This window comes from Dermacentor variabilis, chromosome 6 (assembly GCF_050947875.1).
Source record: "Dermacentor variabilis isolate Ectoservices chromosome 6, ASM5094787v1, whole genome shotgun sequence".
Taxonomy (NCBI): domain Eukaryota; kingdom Metazoa; phylum Arthropoda; class Arachnida; order Ixodida; family Ixodidae; genus Dermacentor; species Dermacentor variabilis.
The window spans coordinates 175,474,596-175,492,120 of record NC_134573.1 but is presented as its reverse complement, the minus strand read 5'-3'; the positions used below and the strand labels follow the sequence as shown (position 1 = coordinate 175,492,120).

The following is a 17,525-nucleotide window of genomic DNA, read 5'->3' as shown; positions in this document are numbered from 1 at the left end:
AGATTAATTTTTAGACCCACCCTCCTGCGTTGCCTCTCCAGGTCAGTGAGCCTGCATTGCAGTTGGTCCCCTGAGTTACTAAGCAAGGCAATATCATCAGCGAATCGCAAGTTACTAAGGTATTCTCCATTAACTCTTATCCCAAATTCTTCCCAATCCACGTCTCTGAATACCTCCTGTAAACACGCTGTGAATAGCATCGGAGAGATCGTATCTCCCTGCCTGACGCCTTTGTTTATTGGGATTTTGTGCACATATCGTTGCCACTCCTTGAAGTGAACAGTGCTTGTAGTTTGTCTTGCAAGGTGTACGTGTGATGTGTTGGTTAGTGCTTGTACAGTTATCGCCTACAGTATTAGACGATACAATGAATATCACGTAGGAAAAAAAAATGTCTGTGGCCTAATGGTACAGCGCATCGGGCTATGGCGCTAAGGGTCATGGTTCTAATCCGCGGCCTTCTGACACTTCCGCTTAATGCGGAGTCTTTTGTTGTATACTTTCCGCTTACATTTTAATTAAAGCGAGTTTAATTTTCTTTACGCTTTGTCGGATTCGTTGTCTATTCGCTTCGCGTGGTCTAGTACTTCAGTTGACAATATTAATGCCGCGCAATATGCTGTCAAGATCGACCCTTACATGCATTTCATTAAACTACCTCTAGAGTCTGCCACTTTATTCTGCCTTTTCACGAAGAACAAAAGGCGTAACTATCCCATATTATATGAGACTGCTTTAAAATACAAACTCCAATGACTGCGCACTACAAATCGTGTTGCACGCAATGCAACTGGCATGACTTGTTGGCCAGCGCGGAAGAAACGGACACGCACACATTAATTGGTAACACTTCTGCAAGGCAGCGCCTTTATTATTATTTACATTTTCTTTTTGGTGCTGCGTTTTCTTTTTTCATCAGTTACGGCTGAAGCGAAGAGAGTTCGTGCATTGCTGTCCTTTCCAGGAGGGAGCGAAGCGTTTTGAGGCGCGCGAAGTTCCGAGTGTCGTTGCAGCTGCTCGCTGCAGTGTCCATGTCAGCGCCGAACACCGCCACGCAGCCGCGCTGATAGCGGCTCAAGAACGTGTCCGTCTGTGGTAAGTGAGAAAAAGGTGCATTTGTGTTGTACCGTTCACATTTCGGATATAAAAAAAAACTAAGCAAAAAGAAACCGTTACGCGCACGTTTGCACAGTCTTCACGCGCACAACCAGCATCGTCATTCTCACAGCGTTACTATATATTAGTTGACTGACTTTAGCGAGCGAGGGCAACGAAGGGGCCACGATATACGTCAAGTTGTTCCATCATGCAGAACGCTGCCGCTGGTAATCATCATAGTCGTTGAGTCACAGAGGCGAGGCCTTTCGTGGAGCGTACGTAAATGTTGACATATGGGACTTGTTGGAATTCCATGCACTTGCTCGTTGGTGATAAATGTGAATGCGGCTTAGCAGTTTCTGACGGGTGGGTGCACGTTGAGTATATTTAAATAGAAATCGATGAGGAACGAAGTAGTGACACCAATTCCAGTTTTAATCTTTAAAAGTGACAAGGAGGATCACGGATTGCATCCTCGACCTCTTGAAGGAGGAGCGATTATTTTTTTCTCCATGCAGAGCACATCGCCGCAGGAACACCTCCGTGTTCTACGCTGTCACTTTGGTAAATAATAAAAACAGCGAGGCCGTTGCTAGATCCTCACCTAAACATGGCCTACTGGTCCGTGTTTCTCAGCTGACTTAAGGCCCTTGAAGGCACAAAAATTATATGGCTCCTCAGTGAACCATGACAATGCACAGCTCTGCACAATCAATGTGCCTGATGATACGATCATGTTCCGGGATCATTACGGGAAACAAAGGCTGCAATAACTCCGGGCAAGCTTAGCTGATCTTAAAAACGTACTTTCTGTCCCTTTGTGTAAAATAGCCACAGCCAAAAGCTTGCCTTCATGCGGAGGCTCCGTTCATCTTCAAATGCGAGCATGTGGGACTTGTTGTATGTGTAGGAGGTCATGGAGGACACCTCGACCAAGCGAGCAGATTCTTCTGGAGGACAAGCCTGTAGAAGAAAAAGGTACAGATTATGACTGCAGTTATATTTTTGGTCGATGTTTTAAAGTACTAAATACTGTAACATTTCAGACAAGTATGAATAAACCCATGTGTTCACCTAGCCCATGGCTTTCGAGACCCGAGACATACCAATAGAGTCTGTAGTGTCGACAAGTGGATGTGGGATGCAGCGAGGAAGGCGTTTACACCACGTCAAAGTGAAGCCGTAGACATGGTAAAAGTGCAGTATACATAAATGTGCTTGAATGTAATATAAACGTTAGCTGACGTCTTAACGTGTGAAAGCTACAGTTGACGTGAGAAGGACGCCGTCCGCAGTGAATGGTTCTGTTGTGATGTAAAGTAACGATTACTTTGGGTCTTATTGCTTCCTTTTCCTCCAAAGCTCACGACCTGCCGATCTCGGCGATTAAGTTGGCGGAGCGCCGCTCCGACCCCTGACGAAACGAAAAAAGAAAGAACTTTACTGGCATCTAAATAGAAGCAGACTGACCTTCTCGCATTCTGCCCCCGATCAGAATGTGGCCGTTGACGTCAGATTTCTAACGTGTGTTGCGTTTCGCCTGCGACACGTGGTTTTGCCGGCGCGACTGCGGCGGGGCGGCAGACATTTTGGCCCGATCGTCGTCGCCGCAACACTCATCGCCAGGTGTTTCCAGGCGCGACTGCGGCGATGCGACCGCCTAGGGATCATCCTCGCATTCCAGTCATTGTGCCCGAAACAGGCGATGCCAAAGCAGGGATCTCATTCCAGTTATTGGGCCCGAAACAGGCGATGCCAAAGCAGGGATCTCGTTCCAGTCATTGTGCCCGAAACAGGCGATGCCAAAGCAGGGATCTCATTCCAGTTATTGGGCCCGAAACAGGCGATGCCAAAGCAGGGATCTCGTTCCAGTCATTGTGCCCGAAACAGGCGATGCCAAAGCAGGGACCATCCTCTCATTACAGTCATTGTGTCCGACCGGCAGCGCCACGACAGGGTGCTACGAGATCGTGCTCGACATGGTGCTACGGCATCGCTACGACAGTGTGCGTCACCATTAGCCCATTGTACATTCACGTGCTCGTCTTTTGAGGGGTTCCTTCTTGCCCTCAACTGCGAGAGTATAAAAACAGCTGCCCCCGGACGCCAAAAGGAGGGCTCCGATTTCTTCTGTTGAGTGATGTGCTCTCCCGTCTCTCTACTTCGGTCAAACCTGACCACCAACTCTTTGCGATGTTAAAATAAACAAGTTGTTTCGTTGTTACCAGTCGACTCATGCTTTGCCGGGACCTTCGGATGCTTCCAGTTGTACCCCAGGCCGCCAGGCCAACGCTACCCTTGGGGCTTGCGACCCAGGTACAACCACGGGCGTCAGCGCCGAGTTCCCAACAGATCGTACCAGCAGTCCGATCCAAACATCTGGTTGGCAGCGGTGAGATCGCCTCCGACTTCAAACAACTGTCTGCCAGCGGTGAGATCGCGACAACGGAGGCCAGCAGCGAAGAGATGCAGTTGACTGTATGCTGAGCAGCTCAACGACGATCCGGGAGCAGTGCAACGAGCCCTGTGTGACGACTGGTTGCCTGCAGCGGAACGACTGCGCGGAATTCCTGCCTGCGAGGTTTGGTGAGTGCGGGACTTTCTTCTTCTGAGCTTTGCCAGGCTTTTGTTAGTGTTAGAAACAGAGCTGGTAATTGTGGTTGTCGTTGCTGCCGGGTTAGTTTGCGGCAAGACAATAATAAGCAGTAGAGAAAGCAGCATTCAGAGCAGCCATGGATTTGAAGTCGTTGCGCAAACCGAAATTGTTGGAGCTTGCAAGAGAGTTGGGTCTGGATGTCTCAGACAAACTAAGAAAACCTGAACTGCTAAAGGCTATTCTTGAGTTAGAGGCTGAGGATGACGAGCTGTCGGAATGCCTTGAGACTATTGAGGAGAGGTCAAAAAGACAGGAGCGCGAACTTAAAGAGCAAAAAGAAAAAGAAGAGCGTGAACGTAAAGAACAGAAAGAAAAAGAAGAGCGTGAACGTAAAGAACAGAAAGAAAAAGAAGAGCGTGAACGTAAAGAACAGAAAGAGCGAGAGCAACAAGAGAAAAAAGAAGAGCGCGAACACGCTTTGGAAATGAAGCGTCTCGAGGTAGAGATGGAACGCGCTCGTAATGGAAGTCAGGCACACGGTGCAGGAGAACGCGTATTGTTCAATATGACGGACCTGATGCGGCCGTTTAAGCTTGGAGAGGACATTGGTTTGTTCCTGGTTAACTTTGAGCGAACGTGCGAGAAGCAGGGGTTCTCTCGGGAAACGTGGCCACAGCGCTTGCTCACTTTGTTACCCGGCGAGGCGGCCGACGTAGTCGCTCGCTTGGATAGAGAGGAGGCAGAGGATTTCGACACAGTGAAATCGAGTCTTCTAAAAAAGTACCGGCTGTCTGCGGAGGCGTTCCGTCGGAAGTTTCGGGAAAATGAGAAAGGCAGAAGTGAGTCATATACAGAGTTTGCGTATAGGCTTATGTCGAACATGCAGGAGTGGCTCAAAGAAGAGAAAGCGTTTGGTGACCACGATAAAGTTCTGCAGTGCTTCGGGCTAGAACAGTTTTATAGTCGGTTACCGGAGAACGTGCGATACTGGGTCTTGGATAGGCCAGACGTTTGTACGGTGGCTAAAGCCGCTGAGCTAGCCGAGGAGTTTGTGACGCGTCGGGCTCGCGGAGCTAAGGACGGTCAAAAGGGTGAATTTGGCTCGAAGTTTGAGAGGCCAAAGTTCACACCCATGAGATTAAAGGGGGACACGCGTAGTGCGGATGCGAGCGAAAGCAGTCCGACCAGACGTAAAGAGACGGCGGCAGCCAAACGCAGAAAGCGGTTCGAGATGAGGCGAGCGCGCTTGTGTTATACGTGCCAGAAGCCGGGTCACTTTTCGGCGCAGTGTCCAGAAACAACACCAAAAGTTGTGTTTTTTTCAATAGGCAGCACTGACGAGAACATGAAGCTTCTCGAGCCTTACATGCGAGACCTCCTCGTGAACGGGAAAGAGTACCGAGTGCTTCGCGATTCCGCAGCTACGATGGATGTAGTTCACCCATCTTACGTAGAACCCCATATGTTCACGGGCGAGTGCGCGTGGATTAAGCAAGCCGTGGAAGCTCATAGCGTGTGTCTGCCAGTAGCAAAAGTGCTTATTGAAGGACCTTTCGGAGCGCTTGAGACAGAGGCGGCAGTGTCATCTATGCTGCCACCCCAGTACCCGTACCTATTTTCAAACAGGTCCGATCACCTCCTGCGCGAGAAGGGGCTTTTGTTTGGTGAAGCTAGTGTTCAGGCCTTAACCAGATCGAAGGTTCGGGAGCTCGCTGCAAAGGCGGTAGTTGCGGGGCCGACGTTATCAAACAACGAAAAAGGGTCAGAGGCGCAGCAAGCTGATATTCCGAGCACGCCCGAACTGAATAAACTTGAGTCTGTAACGTTAAAGGTGCCAGATACTGGAGAGGAAATGCCCGACACGGGAAAGTTAGAAGAGCTATCTACTGATTTGCTCATCGCGCCTACGTCAGACGGACTTGATAGGTTGCTAAAAGTCAGCCGGACGGCTTTGATAGCCGAGCAAAAAAAGGATGGCAGCCTGGAAAACGTGCGCTGCAATGTCAAAGAAGGTATCGCCAGGAAAACTGCGCGTTTTGTGGAAAGAGGTGGAGTCCTGTACCGGAAGTATCTAGACCGAAGAGGAGTGGAGTTCGATCAGCTGGTCGTGCCTCAATGCTATCGTCAGGATTTGTTGCGCTTGTCACACGGGGGTTCGTGGTCCGGACACCTAGGAGTTAAGAAAACTAAGGACCGTCTCTTGCAAGAGTACTATTGGCCAGGGTGTTTTCGGGACGCAGACCATTTCGTGAGGACATGTGACACTTGTCAGCGGGTGGGCAAACCAGGGGACAAATCGAGGGCGCCGTTGAAATTGGTACCTATCATTACGGAGCCTTTTAGACGGCTCGTTATTGATACAGTGGGACCTCTGCCGGTAACAGCCACGGGGTACAGACACATTTTGACTGTGATCTGCCCAGCGACAAAGTTCCCTGAAGCAGTGCCGCATAAAGAACTCAGCTCAGTTGAGATAGTCAATGCACTACTGTCCATATTTGCGCGAGTTGGTTTTCCTGCAGAAATTCAATCAGATCAGGGCACAGTGTTTACTAGCGCTTTGACGACAACTTTTCTCGAAAGGTGTGGGGTAAAGCTGTTACACAGCTCAGTGTACCACCCACAGTCGAATTCCGTTGAGAAGCTCCACTCCGTCATGAAGCGCGTGTTGAGAGCCTTGTGTTTTGAACATCAAACTGACTGGGAGCTGTGTCTGCCTCGGGTGATGTTTGCGTTAAGAACCGCGCCGCATGCAGCTACGGGGTTTTCGCCAGCTGAACTGGTGTACGGTCGCTCGCTTCGATCTCCGCTTCGCATGCTTCGAGAATCGTGGGAAGGTAGGGGCGACGACCCAGTCGTGGTGGAGTACGTGCTTAAGCTCCTCGAACGCTTAAGAAGGGCACAGGAGTTGTCAGGTGAAGCAATGACAAAGGCCCAGCAGAGGGCCAAGGTTTATTATGATCGGACAGCCAGGGCCCGTCGTTTTGAGGTTGGCGATGAGGTCATGATATTGCGCACATCGCTAAACAACAAACTAGACGTGCAGTGGGAGGGCCCAGCACGAATTGTTCAGAAACTGTCGGACGTTAACTACGTGGTAAGTCTGCCAGGAAAGCGGAAAGCACAGCAAGTTTACCACTGTAATCTGCTCAAACCTTATAGACAAAGGGAAGCAGTGGTGTGCATGATGGTAAACGTTCCTGAAGAGCTTCCGGTCGAGCTTCCAGGACTAGGCTCAGTGACGAACAGGGAAGACACCGGTCAAGTCATTAGTGACCTTATCAGTAAAGCACCGCTGTCGCCCGAGCAGAAAACCGAACTACACCAGCTATTACAAGAGTTTCAAGGTCTGTTCTCTGAGAGGCCTGGTAGGACTTCTGTACTTACTCATGATATAGAACTTACCTCCACAGAGCCAGTACGATCCAAGGCGTATCGGGTGTCACCCCGCCAGAGCGATATTATGGAGGCTGAGGTAAAGAAAATGCTACAGCTCGGTGTTATTGAGGCAGGTGAGAGTGATTATACCTCCCCTTTGATTTTAGTTGAGGTACCGGGCAAGGAACCTCGTCCTTGCGTCGACTACCGCAGGCTTAATTCCATCACTAAGGATCAAATTTATCCGATCCCTAACATCGAGGAGCGCCTTGAGAAAGTTAGTAGCGCTCAGTTTATTTCCACCCTAGATCTTGTCAGGGGTTATTGGCAGGTTCCACTTACAGAAGAGGCTAGTAGGTATGCGGCGTTCATTTCACCAATGGGAACATTCCGTCCTAAAGTGTTGAGTTTTGGTTTGAAGAACGCGCCATACTGTTTTTCAAGCCTCATGGATAAAGTGTTGCGGGGACAGCAAGAATTCGCTTTACCGTATCTAGACGACGTAGCGATATTCTCCGCATCCTGGTCTGAGCATATGACACACTTGCGGGCAGTGCTAACCCGCCTGCGCGAAGCGGGCTTGACAGTAAAGGCTCCTAAGTGCCAGTTAGCACAGGCCGAGGTTGTCTACCTCGGTCACGTGATTGGTCAGGGTCGTCGCCGCCCCTCTGAAATAAAAGTGGCCGCTGTGCGAGACTTTCCGCAACCGCGCACCAAGACCGATATTCGGTCGTTCTTAGGTGTCGCCGGCTACTATCAGAGGTACATCCCTAGGTACTCTGATATCGCGGCTCCCCTGACGGATGCTCTAAGAAAAACAGAGCCTCAAACAGTCGTCTGGGACGAGACAAAGGAAAGAGCTTTTAGCGCCCTAAAGAGTGCCCTAACAAGCCAGCCTGTGCTACGATCGCCAGACTATACAAAAGGGTTCATTGTTCAGTGCGATGCTAGTGAGCGAGGCATGGGCGTTGTACTGTGCCAACGGGAAAATGGAGAAGTAGAACACCCCGTCCTGTATGCTAGTCGTAAGCTGACCAGTCGTGAGCAGGCGTATAGCGCCACCGAGAAAGAGTGTGCGTGTCTCGTGTGGGCCGTTCAGAAATTGTCATGCTATCTAGCCGGCTCGAGGTTTATCATTGAGACGGATCACTGCCCTCTCCAATGGCTGCAGACCATCTCTCCCAAAAATGGCCGCCTCCTGCGCTGGAGCCTCGCTTTACAACAATATTCCTTTGAGGTGCGTTACAAAAAGGGGAGTCTCAACGGTAACGCCGATGGCTTAAGTCGAAGCCCCTAACGTAGGAATCAGCCTCAAAATTGTTTGTTACTGATGTTTTTCTTCCTGAGGCAGGATTTTTTTTTAACATATTGCTTTTGTTTAGTGTTTCAAAGTGATGATATGCTTTCTAGTGCAATTTTTCAATTTGTGGACGCGTTCTGAGTGATGCTAGACTACTGTAAGGAACTAGGCAGTGGTATAAAAAGGGGAAAGAGCCTGGCAGGGCTTAGTGAGGGTTGTGCCGTGCTTGCTGACTGAGCGGTTGAGTTTCAGCGTAGTTCTAACGCTTGCCGGGAACGAGAACAAAAATGTGAACTCTCCCGAAGTCACTTTGCAGTGTCCCGTGCGAACCTGAACGAGAGAACGAGGCCTTCTCTGTGCGCTGCGCTCAAGAAACGTCAAGGGACGCCCGACTTCGGTTATGAGCATCATCGAGCGACATCCCTCCGGACAGCGGATGCAGTCCCCTGTCCATCGGGATCTCCTTCCCCCGGCGGGGCGGTCTGTTGCGTTTCGCCTGCGACACGTGGTTTTGCCGGCGCGACTGCGGCGGGGCGGCAGACATTTTGGCCCGATCGTCGTCGCCGCAACACTCATCGCCAGGTGTTTCCAGGCGCGACTGCGGCGATGCGACCGCCTAGGGATCATCCTCGCATTCCAGTCATTGTGCCCGAAACAGGCGATGCCAAAGCAGGGATCTCATTCCAGTTATTGGGCCCGAAACAGGCGATGCCAAAGCAGGGATCTCGTTCCAGTCATTGTGACCGAAACAGGCGATGCCAAAGCAGGGATCTCATTCCAGTTATTGGGCCCGAAACAGGCGATGCCAAAGCAGGGATCTCGTTCCAGTCATTGTGCCCGAAACAGGCGATGCCAAAGCAGGGACCATCCTCTCATTACAGTCATTGTGTCCGACCGGCAGCGCCACGACAGGGTGCTACGAGATCGTGCTCGACATGGTGCTACGGCATCGCTACGACAGTGTGCGTCACCATTAGCCCATTGTACATTCACGTGCTCGTCTTTTGAGGGGTTCCTTCTTGCCCTCAACTGCGAGAGTATAAAAACAGCTGCCCCCGGACGCCAAAAGGAGGGCTCCGATTTCTTCTGTTGAGTGATGTGCTCTCCCGTCTCTCTACTTCGGTCAAACCTGACCACCAACTCTTTGCGATGTTAAAATAAACAAGTTGTTTCGTTGTTACCAGTCGACTCATGCTTTGCCGGGACCTTCGGATGCTTCCAGTTGTACCCCAGGCCGCCAGGCCAACGCTACCCTTGGGGCTTGCGACCCAGGTACAACCACGGGCGTCAGCGCCGAGTTCCCAACAGATCGTACCAGCAGTCCGATCCAAACACGTGTGACTCTTCTCAGCAACCATAGCTGCTCAACCGCTCTAGCATATCACACAAATGGTTCGCGTGATTTGTGGTGCAGGCTTACTGTATCACGCAGGAAACCTTGAAGATTAAGGGGTGCAAGAGTATACGCGCAGCGGTGGACGCGCATACCTCGCCGAAGGTGGTCTCGGCCATGCGCCGGCAGCTCTCTCCGGCACCGTGCAGTCCCTGGTGCAGCCGGTACCGATACACAGCCAGCGTCGTCGAGAAGCACACGCCGTCCTTGGCACCCAGGGTGTCGGACAGCTCCAAGAGGCGGCTCTGGGAGACGCGTTTAAGGAATGGCGCATCAAGGCCTACATTTCGACAGCTCACCGTTTATCACAAGATTTCATTGGTTGAATTCCTCAGCCGTAATTCTGCTCTGAGCACTGACTATTTCTCTTTCTCTGAAATTCAACAACTCTCATTAAGAACAGCTCAGGGCCCGCCTAGTGAAAGTATATAGTTGTGAATTTCATAAATGAAAAGGTGAATCGGAGTTGGGTTCCAGCTAAAGCTCTTGCTTAACCACAAACTCAATTACCATTCTGTTCATCATGTATCTATAAAATGTCGTTCCTTGTTTCCAAGGCAATTTGTGTCACGGTTGTGTACATTGAAAACATAGCAGCTATGTTCGTGTGAACAAGCTGCTGTATTCTCATTAACAAAGCCTAAGGGAAACACACATCTAAATTGCGTAAACTGCGGCTCTTAAGACATTTGCGAATAAGTGGACTTCAATTTAACTCTTCCGCATTGTTCTACAAGTATGTCTTTTATTTTAGGGCACCGTATGAATATTAAAAGCTCATGCATAATAACGTATTTCTGCATATATAATGCAACATTCTTGCATGCTGTGGGGTGAAACCCCCACATCATGTAGTAACTTCCATAAGCTATCTGTAGTGTGGGTACACTGCATGTTTCGAGGCTAAGGTGTTCCAAATACGGAATCACTAATTTTTTAGTCGACAAACGCTGTTCACAGAATAAATTTACTACAGAGCTTGTCCTGAAAGTAGCCCAATTCGCCTTTTATTAAGACTCCGTAAACAAGCTCGAGCGTCACTGTGCCATGACTAAGTCTAGCCCCTCACCATCGAAAGCTTCAGCGCCACGTCCGTTGTCGCGGTCATTGTGCCATGAAGCTTGCAGTCTTTGGACTCACTCGGCACTTCATTCGTGAGGACCAGAAAGTCGGGGTATCTGACCACCAGAAACATTAAAAAAAGTGCAATAATTATATGTGCAGTGTGTCTATCACTGGAAGATTAATGAGGATTTCGCTGAACAGTTTAAGTGCAGAGTTAACGAACGTTGGCGAGAGATCCACATTTTGAGAGAAATCGTAATCTTCCTCACTGCGTAATCTAGGTTATACTATAAACCAGTTTAATCGACACGGACAATAATACATAGCGTCTTACTGCACCGGAAATGAAGTATTAATTAGTTGCCAATGATTTTCTTGTTTACTTAACTAGATGACTAACAGCGTGTATACAGCAACAGAAAATGAATAATGCCATGCTTACTTTCCAAGTTCCTTGAGCCGGCCCTCATGCTCAAATGCGGAGACGAGCAAAATGAGAATCGGTTTGGGATTTCGTTCGCTAAACTCATCGGAGAGCTCCTGCAAGACAAAGAAAGGTCACCTTGTTGAATAGTTAGCGCAACCTTTAGCTAAGCGTAATATACACGTAAACAAAACACCGTTAAATATCGCCTTGCAACCCCCCTCCACTGCACATGAGCTTCAGCGCAAGCGCATTAAGAAAAAAACGAATAAAAAAACAGATTGCAGACGTGCTTCCAACTGAGAAACGTTGCCTCGCAATAGTTGCGTTAAGCAAAAACGCTTCGATCTTGGCTGTTCCTCTTCAATGAAACCACACCGGAAGTTTATCTGTGTTAGCCAATTAAACCCAATAAAAATGTATGCCTATTAACCTGCTTCAATAAAGAAATGAACATAATCGCTAGATAATCATAAAGCTATAAAGTGTTAAGGAAATAGTTTCACATCAGCGATGTTCGCGTCAGGTAGCCAGACTGGCTGCGCATTTTACTGAAGATATTTTGACAGTATCAAAAAGTGTTTGATTGCAACTTCTCCCGGCTTTAAAGAAAGAGCCAAAGGCAAAATTAAACACCCCCTCACTGTGCCCGGCGGAGGAAGTACACCGAGATAGGAGGAGGAGGAAGTAAACTTTATTGCTCTAGAAAGAGCAATTCAGCGGTCAGGCCGGTTGTCTTCCTCTTCTATTGGTTGATGACGATCTCCGGCCTGCATGGTTGGCGCCCCTATTCCAGGGCACCACTGAGCGTGGCTGCTCGTCGGGCATGATCCACCAGCCTCCGTTGGAGGCTAGGGTCGCCGCTGGAGAGCACGCTCTCCCACTGCTCCGCACTCGGATTTTGTGTTTTGTGGAATGCCTTATTCGTATTTCACTCCCATGTGATGTGATGAGGTGTGGGTATTGCGCCACACCACGGGCATGTGTCCCTGTATTGACTTGGGAACATTTTGCATAGTATATGTAAATTTGGGAAAGTTCCTGTCTGCAGCTTTCGCCAGTGAACTGCCTGTTGTTGAGTTAGTGCATTGTGGGGCGGGGGATATCTGATCCTCGTCCCTCTATGGTAATTTAGTATGTCAGAGTAAGTTGGGATCACTGTCATGAAATCCTCAGGATCTCTGTTTAGGTCCGCTCGGTTTGTATGCTCGCGAGCGATCCTATCAACCCTTTGGTTGCTCTCAATCTCAGTGTGCTCTGGTACCTGAGAAGCGCGAAGAGAGAAGCGCCACACAACCAAACAACTGAGTGCTACAGGCGAAATTAAAGGAAATATAATGGGAAGAGACAATGGTAAAAGAATGAATAAAAGAAATGGCGAACACGTTCTACATATAGGAAACTCCGAACAAAAAAGTGGCAGAGTATGTCATCTGAATCTACAGCCGAGCGAAACGAATTATAAGCAAATAAATGTTCACAAAATTGCAAGGAAGTTGGGCTTACACTTATTCTTTATTATCGCGAGGAAGACTTGCGAATAAGAGTATGTAGCAAATGGTATGGACATGTATGTAAATGGTATGGACATGTTTGTAAATCTAGGGAATTTAGGATTTGCTTTTTTATTGTTTACATTATTTCTTCATTATTATTTATTCTTTATTTTTAGTGGCGGAGTCTGTAGGGTCGTAGACAGTTTCTGTCACAAGTTACCAAACATCAGTGCCACCAATTAACTTACACTGGTGCGTCGCTACAAGGCTTGATTTCCAATCACATCCTGTGCAAGAAAAGTTCGGCACATATTTCATGCCGAAAGATCACCTGACCTTGCGTCACAGAGAACACGCTCCGGAGAAGGGAGAAGAAATTCGCCGCCTCAGTTGTGGGAGGGGGAGGGGGGGAGATTGCTGCGATGCATCGCTACTTTACGCAGAGAATCCTTCTTTCTTTCTCTCTCTCTCTCTCTTTCTTTCTTTTCGCATACGGACGACCCTCGGAAATCAGCAGTGGCTTACACAGGGACACGTACGGATTTTCCGGGTGGCCTGTGATGAAATTCACGAAAATTGGCAACACTGTACAGCTCCGAGTACGCGTGCAGCACCTCAGTACATGATCGGGGCCACAACTCAAATACAATACGGCGCCGCTGAGCCCACTTCACACGACTGTACCGAGGGAGAGGATGAAGTAACTGCTAAGAGCTGATTCCTGAGCTTCCACGTGAAAGCGCACTAATCACCGACGTCAGTAAACCTACTTGGAGAAATTTGACGAGACCATTCACGGGCTGCGTCCTCGCCGTTTCTTTCACCGCCAGTCCACAAAGGCCTTCGCTGGAGAGCCAGTTTGTGATGAACGAAATTATTTTCGCCCTCGCCGCTGGGCTGTCCACGAGATTGTCCAGTACTTTGCTAGCATCGATGGATACTACAAAGCACGTCCAGTTGAGCTTCGCATCCAGCAGCCGACCTTGTAGGTTCGCTTCTGAAATATATACATAAAAAATAAACACTCAGTAAAAGGACCCTTGTTATCACACTGTTGTAAGAGACGTGCAAGCTACTTCGCGCGTAAACGAAGTAGGCGGACGAGCGCCGTGAAAGCTCGCCCACTCTCCGGGAATATAACTAGTCAGCGTAGATAAAATGCCCCTCCTCATTCCCCCTCTATAACTTCAGTATTTATCTTTCCTTGCGTGAAGGAATTGACCGATATCAAGTGTAACGCCGATATACGAGTCCGCAGGTTTACATCCCAAACTTGGGCTGCTACGAATACTTGAGTGCTAATAAAATGCTTTACCTAACAGTGTATACCACTCTATGCATAGTAAACTTTCGGTCGCAGAATATGCTGCTTTTCACTTCGTTATTATTTTTACTTTTCACTCAATACCTGCCGATTTCACTATATTGATATTGTTGAGGTTTTTCCCATTAAAAAATACGTATCTATCGACTGTTGGAAGCATAATTTAGGCATCTGAAATCAAATTTTTAAGAACGTGTGGAGCATCAAGTTTAGTTAGTAACTAACTCTGCTGCTCAATACTGCGGCTTCCCTTTGATTGTCTTTCTTGCCCACCAAACTTAGCGGACCGTCTCAGTGCACAAAACAGGAATCCATCCAAAGCCCTGTTCGTGAACGAAGAAAGGGCCCACTCGTCGTGGTGGCTTAGTGGCCATGTTGTTGAGCTGCTAAACACGAGGTCATGGGTTCGAATTCCGGCCGCGGCGGCCGCATTTCGAGGGGGGCGAAATAAAAAACGTTCAAGTACTGTGAATTGGGTGCACGTTAAAGAACCCCATGTGGCCAAATTAATCCGGAGTGCCCCAATACGGTGTGCCTCATAATCAGGTCGTGGTTTCGGCGCGTAATACCCCAGATTGTATAAAAGAGGAGGGGACCCGCACAGTTGTACGCCCTCTATGAAAGTGGGCCTCTCACTGTAGCTACTGGTCTTGATGATGTTGTTGTAGAGATACTCCACTTCGCCGTCCACGAAGATGTCACACTGTGAGAACGGAAAGTCGACACTGGCGCGGTGAGTCGACGAAGGGACGCAAATGAGTCTGCCTGCATCGACCGAATAGGAAAGCGGTCTCAGGGTTGCGCCGCCGCTGTGCGAGGCACGGGAGTGGCACGTTACCTCGGTGCGACGTTCCAGGCTCCGCTGCTCGCGAACGGTTCCTTTTTCCTGGAGAATCAAATCCGAGTCGTTCACGCAAATGACAGATGAGAAACGGTAGGAGTAGAGTTGAAATAAACTAGAAAAACTATTTACCTGTACTACCCATCGCCCGCCTCCTCCCCTCTCTGTTCGAATACATACGAAACTCGGGAGTACTGTCAGTAGGCAACAGCTCAACGTATTTGAAGAAAACTATTTCTAAATAAACTTGATATTCCAGTAACTCTGACAACATTTATCTATGCTTCAAAGCTTCAAAAATATTCAAAAAATCAAAATTCCAGAAGTTGAATTGCAATATTTGGGACATAATAAATAAATAAATAAATAAATAAATAAATAAATAAATAAATAATTGAATAAATAAATAAATAGAAGCTCTGCAAAGTGTTTTATAGAGCGCATTGAGCAGTTAAGATTAACGTCTTACATCGAAGCCCACGGGCACATGAGCTGTGAAAACGTACATTCGTAAAATACCTATCGATGGAAGAGTTCGCATCTATATCTGGGAGTACTCCACAAATCTACAGGCAATGACAACCAACGAGTTTCATTGCGATAACGAATACAGGGACTTCTGAGATGCGATCGCGCCATCGGCGCTGCCCACATCGCGCTGTCCTGATATCGACGGCGCATGCGTGGCTCGCGCTTGGAGGGTTACATGGCCTCCAGAGACGCACAGTGCGTTCGGCTGCAAAACAACGACGCAGCCGAGTGGACGACACACAGCGGCCACACTGCGCTCAATCGGCTTTGCCGGAGGAGCCACGGCAGCGTTCGAGTTTCCGCTAGTGGCACGAGCGTTGTGCGCACCGCGTGCTGCATACGGGGCGGAACGGAGAGTAAGCACCTGGGGCCGCTATTTTGTAGCGATGCCTTTTGCCTTATTCTAAGCTATTCTGATCATCCACCACACACGGCCGCCTGATCCCGTTGATAATGTGGGCAGACCGTCGCTCTGACCACTGGCCAAACGCGAAAAGCCTGAAAAGGCATAGAATCGGAAAAGGCACCGCTACAAAATACCGGCCCTGGATAAACACTTTCATTGGGCGCAGAAAAATTTGGAGGACGTTTTTAAGCTTCATCTTTAGGTGTGGAACGCGACAGCATTCAAAGATCCCCGATTGCTTCTCACGCTTCCGGGCAACATCAGCTTATACGTAACCGTAACGTTTACCGGGAAACGCTGGCGTCGAAATCTTTGCACGAAGGCGAGCTTTCTGGTAGAAACGCGGCCACTTGCGTAGGGCGATCTTCTGTTATCTTTTCGCACTATTTATATTTCCGTCTGAGAATATTTAACATAAAAGGTATGCGCTGTCGCTGTTCTGTTTCACGGCATTTGTTGATGGGCTGCCATTCTCAAAATTCCGAGGAATAACTTTGTAAAGAACGTAAGACAAGGTATCAGGAACTTTAGTGATAGAAGAACAACTTTAGTGCCGTATAGAATACGCGTGGTTCGGGAAGATTCTCTCGGCAGCGGACGCAGGCGCCGACACCGGATTTTCTGCGACATGGGGCCCTTAACGCTCTCGCATTGAAAACGCCGGCGATTTTTCGTCGGTCTCAACTCGCGCACCATCGAGGTGCGACGCCCGTACGCCACTAGAGGCGTTCATTATGGCGCCAGCGTTGCGAGAGAGCTGCGGTGTAAAATATTTTACACCCGTGAAAGTGAATAAGGTTGCAAACGTGTCTGTAAACTCACACCTTTACGCCCTTTTTGGCTTTAATGCTGTATTGTTAGAACACTGCACGAGCAGCTGGAGAGCAAAGCTGGACCTTGCTGTAGCTTTCCATTGTTCGCCTTCGGGCGAAACTGCCATATCTTATTTTTCGGAAAGACAGCTTTTCTTCTTCAACTGCGCAATCTTCTTTCTGAGTTACCCGCATGGGTTTCCTTTGCAACTTCGCGCTACTTCCATGTGAAGGCCAACTTTCCCTTTGATAAGTATTTCACTGCCTTGCGCGGTTCCTCCGAACTCATTTCATAACTAAACCAACAACACACCGAGTCTCAACATGGTGGACACCTTAGAATACGCGGTCATGCGTTATTAGAATGAATATGAAAAAGGTAGTCTTGTGGGACTGTTAGCATATGAGTATACATACGGAATGGTCGCGACTCATGGTGCCACTCTAGTATATCAAATAATGTTGCAACGAAGCGTATTCAGATTTAGTGCAACGAGAACGCATATGCTGAGCAAAATATGAATGTCAACGATCGCGGCTTAAACATGAACGTCTGGCTTCCTAAGCAACGTAGTCGGCTCAATTAAACAGCTTCTTGTGTTAATTGTTCATTATGGTCGGAGAGATGAAAGATCACATTTTTGGTCCAGTTTTATGATTAATGAAGCATAGGTAAAAAGTTAGCTATCCGAAAACTATTCGAATTATCGAATAGTGACCATTTGATTCGTTACTCGAAAGTTTCAAATAATCATACAAGCCAAAAAGTAAAGCATCAGTTTTAAAGCTATAAAACTCCGCAACAATAGCAGCTACCGCAATTCTGTAAACTTCGCATATTGCGGCGCCCAATGCATACAA

General features: G+C 48.4%; 1 protein-coding gene across 1 annotated transcript in view; it reads right to left on the bottom strand.

The window, feature by feature from the left end:
- Positions 1-849: 849 nt before the first annotated feature.
- Positions 850-17,525, bottom strand: part of LOC142585839 (uncharacterized) — an 85,850-nt gene continuing 69,174 nt past the window's right edge. Inside the window, exons 44-51 of the mRNA XM_075696874.1 lie at positions 14,913-14,960; positions 14,711-14,839; positions 13,521-13,747; positions 11,273-11,370; positions 10,835-10,943; positions 9,861-10,010; positions 1,948-2,061; positions 850-1,090 (exon numbers count right to left, since the gene is read on the bottom strand). Of these exons, the coding sequence (XP_075552989.1) occupies positions 920-1,090; positions 1,948-2,061; positions 9,861-10,010; positions 10,835-10,943; positions 11,273-11,370; positions 13,521-13,747; positions 14,711-14,839; positions 14,913-14,960 (1,046 nt within the window). The 3' untranslated portion in view covers positions 850-919. The remainder of the gene's footprint in view (positions 1,091-1,947; positions 2,062-9,860; positions 10,011-10,834; positions 10,944-11,272; positions 11,371-13,520; positions 13,748-14,710; positions 14,840-14,912; positions 14,961-17,525) is intronic.